Source organism: Spinacia oleracea, chromosome 2, assembly GCF_020520425.1.
Source record: "Spinacia oleracea cultivar Varoflay chromosome 2, BTI_SOV_V1, whole genome shotgun sequence".
Lineage (NCBI taxonomy): Eukaryota > Viridiplantae > Streptophyta > Magnoliopsida > Caryophyllales > Amaranthaceae > Spinacia > Spinacia oleracea.
This window is the reverse complement of record NC_079488.1, coordinates 36,755,507-36,773,227: the sequence shown is the minus strand read 5'-3', so window position 1 is coordinate 36,773,227 and position 17,721 is coordinate 36,755,507. Positions and strand designations below refer to the sequence as shown.

At 32.7% G+C, this 17,721-nt stretch overlaps 1 protein-coding gene across 1 annotated transcript; it reads right to left on the bottom strand.

Moving 5' to 3' along the window:
- Nucleotides 1-6,284: 6,284 nt before the first annotated feature.
- LOC110804119 (VAN3-binding protein) lies at nucleotides 6,285-12,102 on the bottom strand. Its single transcript, XM_022009687.2, has 8 exons — nucleotides 11,855-12,102; nucleotides 11,552-11,629; nucleotides 10,046-10,114; nucleotides 9,174-9,537; nucleotides 8,715-8,888; nucleotides 7,100-7,149; nucleotides 6,926-6,983; nucleotides 6,285-6,822 (listed from the first exon to the last, which is right to left on the bottom strand). The coding sequence occupies exons 1-8, from the start codon at nucleotides 12,020-12,022 to the stop codon at nucleotides 6,605-6,607; spliced, it is 1,179 nt and encodes a 392-aa protein (XP_021865379.2). The 5' UTR covers nucleotides 12,023-12,102; the 3' UTR covers nucleotides 6,285-6,604.
- Nucleotides 12,103-17,721: the final 5,619 nt, after the last annotated feature.

Genomic DNA, 17,721 nt, shown 5'->3' with positions numbered 1-17,721 from the left:
AGAAGAGAGTTAAATACATGAAATAGTGAAAGAAAAGAACATATAAGAAAAATTACCGTTATTGTGGCCCCTACATAACATTTTCATCTATTTTGCCATTTTTCAGGTGGTAAAAAACAAGTTTTAAAAATTTTTTTAGGTGGTAAAATACAAGTTTTAGTTTTTTAGGTGGTAAAAACCAAATTTTCGATTTTTTTAGGTGGTAAAAAATTATTTATCCATATATAAATGCTATATTTGTATTTTGTTTTACCACTTTATGGGCATTATTTTATATACATGTCTATGTGAGCCTTTAACATCAAAAACACCTATAGAAAGTAGAAGCTATTTCATTGAAGTGTTGGAGATTCAAAGGACTACATCATTTGAATCTTTGTGGCTCTGTAAAGAACAAATTAAAGCAGCCGAATCAGACAGAATAGACACCCTTGTGAAGTGCATATTTTTCACCGAGATCGATCTGTTCCTACATGCTGATGATCAACCAGGACTTCCATCCCTGTATTACTAATTTACTATCTAACCTTTAAGAGCCATCAATGTTCATTATCATTGTCGTAGAGCTACCATTACATTGACTAGTATTTACCACTATAAAATCTGGAGGAGGCATTTCTAGATTAATGTCCAGTTAAGCAAGGAATTCATATGAAGCACTTGAGTTTTGGGCTGGGGTTTTCCTACATCACTTGGGAGTTACTCTCTAAAACTATATCTTTTTTCTTTTTTTTCTTTTTTTTGTCTCCAGGGGCCGTAAAACTATACCTTAAAATACCAACCTCATTCCTTATCCAGATTCTCCAAAAATTCCAAAGAGCTATGAACCTTATGACAAACCAAATATCTCTAAAGCTATATTCCCAATTATAATAAATAATAATTTTTTTATCCAACTTGAAATTTCCACATTGCCGTTTACCTCACAGGGAGCTCAGAAGCCCAGAATTTTTAGAAATATCAGAAGAGAGACAAAGATGATGCAGGGACTTCCTGTAGGTTGCAACAAGGTCATTTCTCCTCAATCTGTAGTTTCAGTATCATAATGACAAAGCTTCCAAACCCAAATCTTCCACTGAAAACAAAGATTGTGCTCTATTGGAATTTACGAAATTTAAAATTGCCTTGAATACTTTGATCCTCCTATCCTCTGCATTTCCCGATTTAACTTGAAGGAATCATAACAAGTGTGGTTTTAACAGAGAAAATCAGTTTTGCATTGATGTGGAATTTCAAAGCTGTAATGCGATCTGCGAAGTCTTTCTGAAGGCACCTTTTAGAAACGACGACGTCTCACTGCATAGGTTTCTGGTCAAAGCAACTTGTCTAAGAGAAACTCTATCTTTCACTGCTTTAGTTTTTTCCCTCCATCCAATTATGCTTAACCACTTAAATTATTCTTCATGATCCTATTTTCCATGCCCACCCCTTAAGTAATTTCGCGTCTTATTCCTGGGGTAGGGCCTCTTCAACCAATCCGTGGACTATGGACCATGGTGCACATAGAGCATGGTGCACCATGTGCACCAAAAGAATACATGTGCATAAACAAAAGTACATGATACTACGACAAAAGAACATGCAATATAATGTTTTACTTTTTTGTTATAAAAAATCACAATTTATTAAAAATATAAAAAAATATATGTCCATGTTCTTTTTACGTAACCAGATGTTCTTTTAATTATATACTAATGTTCTTAAGGTGCACCATGCTCTATGTGCACCATGGTCCACCTTCTAAATTGCGCTCTTCAACCCCATGGTTTGTTTGTAGCTCTCTGAAAAAATTACCTGATATTATAGTAACATTTTGATACCTAGGTCCTGTTTGATTTATTTCAACTTATTTTTGATAAAATTGTTTGGGTAAATTAAGATAATTTCAAGTTAAATTCAGGTAATTAGTTTTGAATTTCACGAAAGAGTTCAAAGGACTTCAAACTGATAACTTTAGGTTAAAGTTTAAACCACCCTTTTCTCAATCTCAATTTCATAGGTTGTGTTCTTAATTAAGTTGCAAAATATAATTTGGTTAAGAAGCTTAATCCCAAGGTGTTGGATTTTGGTTGGGAAAATGTGCAAGCCTTCTTTGTAAGGGATTAAGTTTCCTTAAAGCTAAGCTAGGTTTCAGTGAGGCTTGTTTTGACTTTTAGAGTACCTTGCATTTGGAACTAATAAAGAACTCTTCTTTGTTGACGGTTTCTAGCTCTTCTCTCAATGAGAAAAAGAGGTATGGAAGATGTTCTTCTAGTGGCAACCAATGGAATAGGAACAGGTTTTCCAGGTTGATGAAGATATGAGGGAATTTTCAGGAGAAGGGAAAGTTGAGATTAAAGGGTTCAAGGAAACACGGGATTCGGACAAAATGGTTAACCTTTTGGTGTTAAGTTCAAGCCCGGGACAAGTATAAGTTGTCTAATTGATACTTTGAGTTTTACCTCTATGGCTAAGAACATTATTTTGGATGAATAAGATGCCAGAAAGTTCACTTGCAGAACCCAGGTTATAAACTTTTGTCTAAGATGGGTTTGAGGAGCCCTGTGAATAAAATGTACCCAAAGTCTGACATGAAGATAGGAAGTGATATTGATGAATTTGTTGTGGAAAGTGTTAGGAAGATTTCTTCTACAGTCCTTGGTTGTCCTTGGTTGTCAAGTTGGTTTTGTAATGACAATGAAATGTTGTATATATTGGCTATGGAGTATATTGATGAATTGTTGTGGACATTTTCTTAGTACAATTTGGGTACTTTGTGAATCTTACCGTAGGGTGTTTGGCAATCATTCTTCTGTACAATTCAGAGTGTGACACATTGTATTTGTGCATTTGGCACCAAATTGATACCTATTGGAAAAAGTTGCTTGAGGTATACTACTAGTAGGACATTAAAGAAATTTGGTGTATTCGTCCATCACTGACAATGGACTGTATCCATGAAAGAACATATGAGGTGGTTTTGGCTAAACCATATGCTCTGATATTTTTTTTAAAACTATTCTCTTTTTAGGAGAAGCCGAGAAGGTACGGATGTGATAAAGGCATAAACCCATAAAGGTAGATAGCCCACCCAAGTTGATTGCTGATATATCTTCAGCTTGTTATTGAAGTGAAAATAATTCTATTATCGACATAGTTTCTTGTGGACCTTTGGATTGAAAATACTGTTCTGAACTTGTGAGCTTGAACTTGAGCTCGATTCGAACTCAAAATCTCAAACTCGAGTTTGAGAGTATATATATTTTTTCGTAGTTGATGGGGCTCGAATGCTCAACCCCGTGACCTCCAAGTTACAAGGTGAGTTCCCCACCAACTCCACCAACTTAAGTTGGTTCTGAAAAAAAAAATAGTATACTTATTTGTTTAATTTGAAGTAAATTTCAAAAATAATAAAATATGTTACGTATAGAATAATTTTGAGACTTTCGTTAGTTTTTTGAGCCACACACTAATTTGCATATAGCAGTATTTATCAAATAATAGATGATGATTATGACACAACATATACCGGTAACAATAAGAAACGCCAATAGCAGTTGGCAAATACAAGGCTTAAAACGATTATGTATTGTGTGAAGCATTGTGTTTTGTACATTTAGCATGAAATCGATGGCCAGGGACGGAACTTGAAAATAAATGTAGGGGAGAGCAAAGTTTTGGAATTTTGGAAGAAATTTTTATTGTGTTGTGTGTGGGGAAGGAGGGGAGTCACCCTCCTATTTTCTGACCATGTTGATGGAGTAGTCAATCTAATGATGATAATTTTGGTAAACCGTAAACTCCATTAAAATAGACAGCGAATATGGCAATGGCAACATGCATGGTGGTTAGGGGTGTTCATTACACAGTCCGGGTACCGCGGGGTAATGGAAAAAGAGCCCATGACCCGACCTGCAAAAACCGGGTACCCAAATTCCTCGGTCGGGTCATAGGGTACCTGGAGTTTCTTAAATTCATTTCAATTCTGGCAAATTTTGTGGCCAAATTTTAAAAAAATTGTTTATTAGGAATGTTAGACATCAAAACTCCTGCCTTATTTTACTCTGGCAAATTACAAAGACAATTAAGTCAAATCTTTCATCTTCACATTAATTTTTTCTCGAATATATGCCTAGCCTATAAAAAGTGAAACTATGTATGATTAGATGACACGTGTCATCGCTCATTTCATATGTCAATTTGGTTTTAATTTTTCATTTTTCCTTTTGTTGTTTTCTATATTACACTTTCAACGCCTCCTTTTGTTGTTAGGTATATTTTACGGTTCTAATGCCTCTTGCACTTTATCTTCCTCACTCAACATCAATTCACCATATAATATATATATATTCATTCAACCTCTTTCACTCTATCTCTCTCTTTAACCCTCAATATTAATTCACCATTTAATTTATTTATTTTTTTAATCTATTTAAATCATATATTCCCACTAAAATCACAAGTGTCAATAAAAATTAAAACTTTAAAACACGGCTAAACAACCACCATATAATTGTTCATTCTTTGAACGAACGGGCGTAAGAGCTAGTTCTGCTTAAAAAAGAAGAACCAATACTATAATTGGTGAATATCCTCCAACTGATAAGATATAACCCATGTTTATGGGTGGTTATCTGTCCAAACCCGGACCAGACCGAAGACCGAAATTTGATAATTCAACACCCGAAAACCGGACCGATTATGCTTGGACCGAATCCTGACCTGACCGGAAAAATCTGTCCAAAATCCGGACCGGAGCGGTTTGGACCGGTCCAAAAAACCTATTTCTGTATATTTATTATTTTTTATAAAAGTTATGGTAAAAAAGAAAAAGTAAATTTAAAAAACTAATTGTTTTAAGGCTTTTTTGGAAAGCTAAAATAAAATATATCACCATATAGTAATATTTAAAACATATTAAAGGAGAGAATACTCCCTCCGTCCCGGAATACTCGACCCGGTTTGACCGGCACAGAGTTTAAGGGATCTGAATTGACTTATTTAGTTTAATAGGTAGTAGTTGATAGTGGGGTATTATTTTAATGTAGTTAGTGGGAAATGTGTAAAGAGGTGGGGTTGGGGTAGAGTAGGGGTTGAATTTTTAATTATTTTTTGTATAGAGTAGGGGGTAGGTGGGTTAATAGGGGTTGAGTGAGAAATAATATAATATTGTTAGAATATTTCCATTTTTAGAAACAGGTTAAGTATTAAGGGACGGCCCGATAAGGAAAACAGGTCAAGTATTCCGGGACGGAGGGAGTAGATTTTTTTGAACAGGTTCTATTATATTTTTATAAGGAAAAATTGGTCCGGTCCAAAATCGGACCGGACCAACCCCAAGACCGAAAATTGAAATTTATCGACCCGAAGACCGAACCGATTGCCTTCGGTCCGGTCTGGGTCGGTCCGATCCGGTCCATTTTTCGGTCCGGACCAATTTTTGCACACCCCTACCCATGTGATTTGAAAAGGTGGTATGGAAAATTAAACAAAAGAAAATGAAGCTTTGTTTAAGCAACAACAGGGTGCGTACGATGGAACGATAGCTAGGTTGGCGCGGTGGAACGTCATGGCTGGCGCAATAGTGGTGGTGTGGTGCGGTGCCGCGTTGGATCCATAGTTATATGACTTGTATCCTGAGATTAAGTGAGTGAGTTTTAGTGATATAAGTGAGTGAGATTGAGTTTGTGGGAATGGAAGGAGAAGGAGAGGAGAGAGAAGGAAAGGGGCATTTGTGAGTTTTGGTGGTATTAAGAACATGTATCATGAATGGTTTGCCAATTTTCTTTGTCATTAATAAATTTCTTTTATCACATTGATGTAACTGGTGTAGTTTGAAGTAATGGTGATTAATTGCTAAGTAACCTGGTTAATTGTTTTGATGATATTATTATTTACTGACTGTACTCCCTTCATCCCATGTCTATGTTAACATTGCTTTAGAGAATTCATATTTAGGAGGGTGGTGATTGGTGAGTGTATTGGAAACAACCTCTCTGCAATTGCAGGGGTAAGGTTGTGTACATCCGACCCCCCTTACCCCGCTTGTTGCGGGAGCCTCTTTGATGCAATGGGGTAATGATAATGAATGGTGATTGGTGAGTGCGGGGCCCGTAGACTGTGAACTTTGCTAAAACATCTGAAAATGGTACGGAGTAGTATGTATTCAGTTGGCTTAGCTCTGGGAGTCTGGGACATTGGGAGTTTTGTTTTTTACCCCGTTGTTTATGTACTATGTTGGTATACTGCAAAAATGTGAACTTTCTATATACTGGCCTAGTTCGACACTTTTGACTGTTAGACATGTAAATGTGCTAGATAATAGTTACAGAGTTCGACTAACATGACTGATAGTCTTGATATACTGTATATAATAGAGGATGTAGTGAAAATAATACAAGGGAAATTGTTCCTGGTAGAACCCTCCTATATAGGATATGTGATAATTAACAGAAGCAAAATACAAAACTACAGATAAAAGTACATAAAAATTATACAGAAGCATATTACAGACTACAGACTGGAATACATAAAAATTATACAGAAACATATCACAGACTACAGACTGGAATACATTATTAAAACGAATTTGAGTAATATGAAGAACCTTCAGTTCTGGTCATGCTCAGTACTTGCAGAACTGAAGTTGATATTTTGCAAGTGTTGAAGGCATCTTCAACATTCGACTGATGGTTGTCGCCCACATCTTGTATCGTTGGTAATCATCAGCCATGTCTATCTTGATTGGCCCCCTTGTCGTTGTTAAAACAACTTGATAACATGTATCGAATTCTTCTCCTCCTTCATCCTTGTAAAGCTCAGCATGCAGATCAAGAACTACACCTGAAATTTTTAAACCTCAGTTTGTTAATTTTTGTTGGTGTTTTAATTAAGAGATGAAAGTTTCTTAATTATGCAGTGTAGATCTGAATTAGTAGTGACTTACAATCCTTCTTGTTTGTGACCACGTTCAGAAAATTGCGCTTCATTATCCTCATAATAACCTGTCACAGCAAATAATTCATTAATTCAGTTTCATTCCTTGTAATTTTCCTGTAATATTCTGCTGTTATTTTTTTTCCAATTTGAGTTTCGGGTAATAACGAGTTTGGTATCTAACCTTTGCCTCGTTGTTTAGATGTACAGAGACAATCCTCACCATGCACTTTCCTATAATTCATCCCATACAAAAGAAGGTTAGAGAAGCTCAGTTGAGAATTTTAGCACTTGTGAACTAATACTGAGATGAGATAATTTTAAAGTATTACTCCCTCTGTCCCTTAATACTCGAACCGTTTTGACTTTTTGTACTATTCACATAATTCACTTTCACCCTATTTTATTTCTAGTATATGAAAACAAATGTTAGTATATATATATTGTTGGCTTCATCATAATATATATTTTCAAAATATTAATATTGTATAAGTTTTTATAATATCTAGTTAAAGAGATTGATGGTCAAAGTTGTGCATTGGCAAACGTGTCCAGTCAATACGGTGCGAGTATTAAGGGATAGAGGGAGTACGTAATAACATTTGAATTTCATATATTAGTAAGAAAATTTGGTCAAAGTTAATGTATGACTAGTGCAAAAGTCAAACTGTTGCAAATATTCAGTAACAGAGGGAGTATGTTGTAATAGGGAAACACAGGGTAGATAGTCGGCTAGCCAGTATTGCCTCGGTCCCCCACAGCTACTGCTTAAGTTTTGGTTGGGTGGAGTTGATGAGCAGAAAATCAGGTGGAGTGACGTGGATGAAATAAGATCACAATTTTCTTGGATTACAATTATAGAATCATACTACGTATGACCCTAAATAGAATGGAGGATAGGACGTTCGAAAAGTACAAGGATATGAGGGAGCATTATTTTTGAAACTACCATACTATATTACTGGAGTTAATTAACGTTGTCGGTACCCTCGGAAAAATAATATTAACGTTGTCGGTAGATTTCATTGTTATTATAGCCTGATTTTGTTTGATTTGGCGTCGTTCGATCGTTTTCAAAGAGAAAATTGGCCAAATTGCTTAAAAACAAATTGGTTCTATTTATAGTTATTCATGCTGATCAAGTGTCAGAATGCACAAAATTTGGCCCCTTTTAGACTTTTCGATTCCATGACAAAATACATACTATGGAAAGCTTTGTTTTTTTTTTTTTTATGTTGGATTGGAGTTTTGTTAAGAGAAGTCATCGGTTAATCTTAGAGATTCTTTACACGGAGTAGCTTCTAGCTAATAAACCTGTAATGGTGGAACTAGGAACTTTCCATTGAGGGTTGATTGAGTTTTGGAGATTTAACAGAACAAAATACAGAAAATTTGTAAAAAGAGAGGTAATCAAACATGTGTCCTTTAGTTTGTGAAGAATTATCACGTTTCAGCGTTACCAACTACGCCAAACTCAAGACCTGCATTATATTTATTGAATTTTATTTATCTTGTAGGGGATGGAGCCCCTATCCACCCTCCCGCCCCCTATCTCTGCCCCTGATAAGCTTGACTGTATGTATAGGGTTTGAGAGAGGTAAAAAGCAGGTCTTTTTTGTGTGATTATACTATTCACAACTTGTAGTGGTCCATTAGTATATTCAGGTCGATATAAACTAATACGTATAACGTAGTATAAAACGCTATGCTATGCTATGGAGTACTAATGAAAATGTTCTAATTAATAATACGTAGAAATTATTTTATTTTTTAAAAATATGAAAGGCGAAAATTGTTACCATTAGCAGTCTCGATAGTGAGCTCAGCGCCCTTGGACAAAGTAGTTCTGGATTTGACAAAATCAAGATCATCATCAAGCTTGCAATTATCCACATCAATTGGCAGAACTGGTTCACCATTCAATCTACTTTTGTATCCTGATCTTGCTTTCAGTGTTGCTGCTCCTCTTAATGCTATCATAAATAACAATTAACAACAATCACATAATTTCATTAGTCTAACCATCTGAAGGAAATAAGATCTACATACAGATGGTGCACGTAAAAAAAAGAAACAGGAGGAAGTACTTCCTCCGTTTTTTTTTTTTTTTTCTTTTTCAGTTAACATATTTATTTTATCACGTTTGTCAATGCAATATTTCAATCATTAATATATATATATATATATATATATATATATAGAGGTAATGATCAATGGTAAAAATTATAAAAAGTTGATAATATAAATGCAGTACGTACATGTAGTAGCGGCAGCAGTGAGGGTGAAAATATCATTAGTGGTGGTTCCATTCATGGCTGAGCCGATGATAGAGCTAAGCTGATCCTTTTTGGCTCCAATTGATTCAGCTACTTGTGCACATTGTGAAGCCACAACAGCTGCGGCTGAAGCCAAAGCCGCTCTCCTGGCTGGACAAGACTCATACTCAAGCTGTCCTTTAGAGGACTCCTCGGCTATAGCCGCGAGTGCAGTTGCAAGCCCAGCTATTGATAAGGCTGCATGCACTTCTGCTCTTTGAAGCCTCTTTCCTTCTTTCCTTTTTTCCTTCATCTCCTTTACCCATTTCTTTATTGATGCATTTCCAAATGGCATCTTCCATTCAAACTGTTTACAAGAACATAAATCAGATTTAAATAAATAATAAAAAATTGCCAATGTTAAATTGGCACGAGCACCCGGGTACACCGTACACCAAAAGGGTATTTTTATGCTCATTGGTAATCTCTCTCGCATTTTTTCCTCACATGATACACACATAAGGAAAAAATGTGAGAGGGTGCTCTGTACATCCAGGTGCACCATAGATGTGCTACCCGTTCGATGCAGAAATTTAACAAAAAGAATTGGTAAGTTTGTTTTATTTACTTGTATATGCTTGTCATAAGCAATTACTAATATTTTCATTAGAAATTTTCTTGGATAACATGTCGATTTTCTATGTAAAACCCGTTGTACCTTGGGCAAATTACAAGCGGAATTACTATTTTATTTGCTCATTTAAAGCTCCAGATGAGCGCGGAAATCAACAAAAACAAATAGTTCTGATTGTACCTTACGCAATTTACTGTATGCATATCCTATATGTACCGTGAATTTAAAAAAGAAGTAATACCCATTTCTTCCTAAAGCCGCCACTGTAGTTTAATTCGGGGTGCATTGCTTGTTGCATCCATATCCAAGACTGAAATGTAAAGAAACATCAAAATAAAATAAAAAAAAGGTGAGAAATATAACTAAATAGTTTAAAAACAAATCAAAAGTGCTGGATTATTTAACTTAATTAGGTACATAATACAGCAAAGACTAGTCTTTTTATGCAACTTTTGAAGCTAAATCATAATTAGTAATTACTAAATATAGTTGTAGTTAGCCTTTTAAAATTGATCAAACATGAAATATAAGTACATCTCATACCTTCCCATTTTTATTTTTATTTTTATTTTTTACGAGTATTTTTTTTTTAATCATATTGGACACTTGTATGACTTTCATGACAAATTCCTAAATAATAAATTGTGAAGCAAACATTTGTGAATTACCAATTACGTACAAGATTTTTTTTCTGTTCTTTGTAATTTATATTGTCATTGTAGCTCATTCACACACAAAACCAACAAGTAGTATTTCCTACCGTCACATTAGTAGAAGCTATTCTTCAACAATATATCGGTACAAAAAAATAGGGCCTTATTTATTGAGTTTTTTTTTTGAAGGAAAAATACACAGAAGTTCAAATAGTTTTATCTCAATACTATGTCACATATTTAAAACTATTACACGGGCCTAAATTGTTTGACTTAACTTTGTGCTGAATTAATTGTAACGCAACAAAAATATAGACATTTTTCACTTTCGGCCCCCTTTAACGTATCTTTGTTTTTCAAAACGAAAATGATTACTCCATTTTGTTTAATTAGTGATTATGTCCTAAAGACTAAAGAGGGGAGAAAGAAGTGGGAAATGGAACATAATTAAATTAAACAATTTTAAAGTATGGTTACTTTTTATGTACTACGTATGAGTTATCGATAAGGTTTTGATTTAGTGGTTAAGATCGAGTGCTTATATGTATGATAAGTTTCAGTTTGAATCTCCCATCCCCATTTGTAATTTATATAGTCATTGTGGCTCATTCACAAAGTGCTATTTTCAAATCAATAGTTTAAGACTAATTCTTCCTCTCCTTCGTTTCTTAATACTTCAAATACTCGGACTTTTAACTATAAATATATTAAACTTCGGCCCTAATTTTATTCTATGATACAAAACCCAAATATACTACATTACTATAGAGTACAAGCTAATGAGATATAAATGGTCAATACAGTGTATTAACAAGCGTAAAAGTCAGACTATTACATGTGTTTAGAAACTTATGAGCATAAAACAAAAAAAAAAATGTAAATAACCATAAATTAGTTGAAAGGGTGGGGGAGATGAGATTCGGGACATGGTAGTTAAACTTTGTCCCCCACCTTAAATCTCACATAAGAACCAAACCAAGTACGAAATATTTGCATATAAAATCAAAAATTATTAATTGTATGCTTAACAACAATTATTTGATAATATAGGAGCAATATATATATTGTAACAACTAAAGAACAAAGATCATTACCTTAAGATCATTTGATTTCCATGGAGGAGCCGACTTCATATAATCTTCATCCATCTTTGGACTACCATTTTCCATCTTCTACAATACCAAAAGAAAAAAGTTTAAGAAACTAAATTTCATGTTATCTCTATTACGTCAAAAATGAATGAGACTAAGCGGTCTGTATAGATGCAACGTACTTATACAGCCGAAAGAGACAAGTGTTGCGAATATTAAAAAACAAAGGGAGTATAGAATTTTATTAAAAAAGAAGAAGTATAGAATAGAAGCATATTACTATATATGATTATTGAGGTTACTTACCAAATCAAATGAGTTCATGGTGTTATCTCGAACAAGCATGGATGATCCACCATCCGAAAACTCGGGTTGTAAGGATTGAACCGCAAAGTTGCACCAAGAGTTAGAAAGAAAGTCCATAGTCTCAGGATGTGCCTCAGAAAGTGTTGAAATGGACATATTAGGATCCATTAATATTATCGAATCAAGAAAAACTAATTGTAGCGATTGATAATTGTTAAACAACTTATTATTGTGTAATAAGTTGTTGTTGTAGTGAGGAAGAAATGGTTGCTTTACAACACCATATATATAGCAAATAATCTAATAGTAATATTCTAATAACCATATGGAAAAGTTAGAATAAAATCGAAATATTATTTTGTAATAAAAATCTTAAAATGTGGGTCGTCGATTAATTGATGTAATACATTATGTCGTGACCTTAGTTGTTATTATATGTTTAAATTAGGTAATAATATGGTCCATTTATATATCTTTGATATGATATGGACATCTAGAAAGTAGCTCAATTGGGTGCTTTATTTGCTTGGAAAGTTGGGGCATAGGGGAACAAGACCTCGTTTTCTATATCATTAGTATCACTTGGGCCACCAGCCATTTTTCTCTTTTATCTTTTTAATGAAAAGGAAATGAGAAAGAGGTGAGGGGTGGGGGAAATAATAATCGGGTGAGGTTAAATGACTAACATATTAACTGTTTAACACGGTATAGAATTATCAAATAGTTATTTTTTTCATAGTTTGGTGATTTGGTTCAATCTATTCCACATACACTTTCAAGATATTTTCACATTTACTTTGAAGATACTTATAGGAAATTTAATGTTTACCTTATTTTATAAGAGTACGTGAAGTGAAAAATTTTCGGATATATGAAAAAGAGAGAGTATGTGGGTCGAGTGAAGTTACATGATTACCGTATTAACTGCTAAACACGGTATAAAATCATCGAATAGTTTTTTTAACATAGTTTTGGTGATTCGCAAATTGGATGGTACAGGCGTGTGCACGTAGCTCTAGGTGCACCGGGATCAAAACGACCAACATTAAACATAAAACGAACGTTTTTATTAAATTCCCAGAAAAAAGAACAATGCCCTTGAACAAAAGAACAATTCCCCTAAACAAAAGAACATTAAAGGCTCTGTTCTTTTCAGCTATGTTTATCGCGTTTTTATTTGATTCGTTGTTATTTTTGCGATATATATTCTTCTGGGTTTTATATTTTGAATTCAAACTATGAAGAGGAGAGAGAAATTGTGAACTAGGTTTTCTTAAATGGGTTTTAGAGAGAGAAAGTAATGAAAATCCCCAAAAATTCGTTGATTTTTCTGCTTCAACATCAAATTAAATTGATTTTTCTTCTTCAAACCTGAATTCTGCAGCTGGTAATCTGATTTTGGGAGGTAAATTTTCAATTTTGTAATAATAAATGGTATGTTTTGATGATTTTGATTTTGTAATAATTGTGTTTTTGGTGATTTTGACTATGTTGATGATTTTGATTGTGTAATAATCGTGTTTTGATGAATTTGATGATTTTAATGAATCAAATTATGTAATAACACGCTGATTTTGTTGAAATCGTTGATTTTGAAGATTTTGATTACGTAATTACGATTTTTTTTCCCAGAAAAGAACATTTTTACCTATTAAAGGAACATATGTTCGTATTAAAAGAACAGTTTCATTATGCTCGTATTAAAAGAACAGTTTCATTATAGTAGAAAAATAGACCATTTGCGTTTCATAATTTGTTCTTTTATTTTACTGTGTTCTTCTTTTTTATTATTTTCAATTTTATTTGCGTTTCATAACTTGTTCTTTTTATTTTATTGTGTTATTTTTCTTGTTACTTTTTATTTATCCTTTGTTTCTTTGATTGCGTTCTTTTTCTTGTTTTTATACATGTTAACCTATTATTTTTTTCAGATATTAAGAATAATGTGCTTGATAATTCATAACAGAATGATGAAAATGATGATTCCGAATCATATGTTATTGTGGGACAAAGTACTTGACTTGTTCCTTTTAGTCTCTATATTTGTTCTTTTAGTCTTTTCATTTGTTCTTTTTATAATACTCTGTTAAAATAACAAAATAAAAACACGTGCACAGTTCTCATTATGCACTCTTTAACAATTTTTCCTTTCTCCTTCTTTGTTCTTCAATTATTTGATTCTACTTCCTATTTGTTCATTTTCTATTTTTCAGCAACTATATATATAATAATTGTACTTATGAGTCATAACCATTAGTCATTTTATAAATACATTTTAGAGAGAGAAAGAGAAGATGATTTATATTCTCTCAACATAAGAGAGATTTTTTGAAAGAGAAAGAGTTAGATGGTGAGTGATAGAGTAAAAAAAACATTTTCTCCTTATTCTCTCTCTAAAATTCCTTCTGAATGTTTCTTGTTTGTTGAAAATGAGTGAATTAAGAAAAAACACTAGTTCAATTTGGTTAGTTTTCGAAGCAAGAGAATCTCTGGAGAGCGTGATATTTTCCGAGGATTGAGATCAGTTTTTTAAGATTTATTAAAAGATATTGATGTTCCTGGTACATGTTGATCAAGTGATTAAGGTACGTTTCCTTGTTCTTTCCTCTAATGTTCTTTTTCAAGTTGTTATGTTCTTTTCACAACTTTACTTTTACTGTGTCATCAACATAGTTTGTTCTTTTAAATCAACATAGTTTGTTCTTTTATATCAACGTACATAGATTGTTAAAAAAGAACATATAATGGTTTGAAAAGAACAAATAACACTTAAAAAAGAACATAGTCCGATTTGTGGTAAAAGAACAAAAAATACTTTTTAAAAAATATAGATTTAGTTTTAAGTGCATCAAAAAATCTTCGTTTCGTCTTTTTAATTAGAACATAAAATCGTTTGAATAGAACAAATAACACTTAATAAAAGAACATAGTTCTGATGCGTGGGATAAGAACAAAAATACATTTAAATAAAAATATAGATCTAGTTTTAAGTGCATCAAAATATCGTCGTTTTCGTCTTTTTAATTAGAACACTAAGTGGTTTGAAAAGAACAAATACAACTAATAAAAGAACATAGATTTGTTGTTCTTTTCGTCCCTTTCATTCTGTTCTTTTGTTTGATAAGGAAAAAGAAAATGTTGTTCTTTTCCATGTGTTTTGTTCTTTTTTCTTCTGTTTTGTAAAAAAGTTGTTGTTCTTTTTTTAATTATTTTGTGTTCTTTTTAACTTATTTATGTTTTTTAATATTTAATAACATTATCGATAATATTTTTTTTTTGTTTTTCTGTTGTATTTTTCACACGATGTTCTTTTTGAAAAATAATTGTTCTTTTTATAGTTTATCAGGAGAGAGAATATGTTATTTTCATTTTTGTATATTTTCTTTAGTTTTTTAGCATTAGTGTTCTTTTCAGGTTTTAGTTAATGTTCTTTTCGTTTACTTTATTATGTTCTTTCTGTTTAGTTTGTTATTTTCTTTTTCGTTTTCTTTTAATGTTTTTGCGTTTTGGTGCAGGTGCACGTAGATCTACGTGCAGGCCCCTGCACCATCCGCGCGTTGTTGGTGATTTGGTTCAATCTATTACACACACACTTTAAAGATATTTTAGGCAATGTGATATTTACCTATTTTATAAAAGACCGTAAAGTGAACATTTTTTCTATGTATGAAAAAGAGAGTATGTGGGTCAAGTGAGGTTAGATGATTAACATATTAACTGCTCAACGAGATATAAAATCATCGGAATAGTTATTCATTTCATAGTTTTGGTGATTTGTTTCAATCTATTTACACATATACTTTTAAGATACTTTAAGGCAATGTGATGTTTACCTATTTCATAAGAGACCGTTAAGTGAGTATTTTTTGAATGTACGAATAAGAGAGAATGTGAGTCGAGTGTTTAATGAGTAACATATTAGAGCGATTTTCGACAATAATGTTTAAGGAAGTCAAAATTTTCAAAAAATGCTACATTTTTATTTAATTCTCAATCTACCTTCCACATAAACATGGTATAAAGAAAAATAGAAGATAAAATCGATATCTCCGGACATCATCTCCATTTGAATTGGCAATTTTATCGGACAACATCTTCAAATCAATTGGCGAGTTTTCCTTACATGGCCAGTTGCAGTTGATTACTAGTAAAAAGTAACAATTCACCATTTGGCTTCGCGATTTATTTTTATAACATCGCAATTGAATTGGTGATGTATTGTACTATATCGCTAATTGAATTGGCGATTTAAGCATGACTCGTTAAAAAAAATATCGGTAATAACATGGACAATAGATTAAAATTAATTGAAAGAGGAGCGTATTTGAAAATTTTGACATCTTTTAGCATTATTGTCGAAAATCACTCTAACGTATTAACCATTTAGCACGATAGAAAATTATTGAGATGTTTATTTCTTCATAGTTTTGGTGATTTGATCGGTTCAATCTATTCCACATATACTTTTAAGATATTTTCACATTTACTTTGAAGATATTTATAGGCAATTCAATTTGATCACTACCTTGTTTCATAAGAGATCTTAAAGGTGCCTCTTTTCGAATGTATGAATAAGATCGAGAAGGAATGTGGGTTAGAGAGAGAGGAAGTATCTTTACATATCTGATATGTGCTTGTAAATACATATCATAGAAAAATGATAAAGTAGAAAACAGACAAAGCAAATTAGATGGTACTTTTTTATTTTTTTTTAAAATATGGTACTTTTTTTAATATAATGATACTTCATTTTTTTCCTTGTTTTATCGTTTTATTGACTGATATGTGTTTGCAACGCATATCAAATACCCGCCTTGCCGCTCCCGTTAGAGAGAAGGATGATTTGAGCGGTCGAATGGGGTACCGTGTAATAAACAGGCAAAAATAGTATGAAATTCAAAAATTAGCATATAAATAAAATAAATAAAAAAGGAACAAAGAACTTTGTGAAATGGATTTAAATGTATGAAAAGTCAAAATATTTTTATGAAACGAAACCATTAGATGAACATATATACACTACAAGAAATTGTACTATTAACGACGGGAAATCCCGTCGCGAAAGGCCAATAATTGTTGATTAACGACGGGATTTCCTGTCGCGAACCCGTCATAAAAGGGGGCCGTCGTTAATAGAAAATCCCGTCGTAAACCCGTTATAAACCCGTCGTAAAAGACATTTACGACGGTTATTCCCGTCATTGTTTGGTTGTTAGCCCCGTCGCAAAAGGCTTTTGCGACGGGATTTTTGACCCGTCGTAATTAGGTTGTCGTAAAAGATACAAATTCTTGTAGTGATATATGGAGTAATATAAATTATTTTTACACTAATTGAGATTGACATGAGTGGTTAAGGGTATCTTGCTTCTTAATCAAGGCCCGAGTTCAAGATTTGGGTATGGAAAACATCTCAACTGGGATGGATGTTGCCAATTAAGCTACCCGGCCATGCAAAATCCCACGGAGGATTAATCAACACGCCGAATGCGATGGGAACTCCTCATATATAGTAGAACAAATATATAAAATAAAGATAATTCTTATGTACACGTGGTGTACAATAAATATTGTACGTCCGTGTAAAAATTAACTGTTTAAAAGTTACCCCTATATATGTAAAAGTTATCTATTTTTTGTGATTACTCTTTTCATTTTAATAAATTATTTATTTAAAGTCACTAATAATGTATAAAAATTAATCATTTAACCCATTAAAATATTTATCTATCAATTTTTTTATAATATAAAAGTTAATCAAAACATATTAAAAGTTACAAAAAATTAGGTAAAAGTTACGAAAAATTAAAATTTAGGTTAAATGGAATTTTACCACCTAAAAAAATTGACAAATTGTTTTTTACCACCTG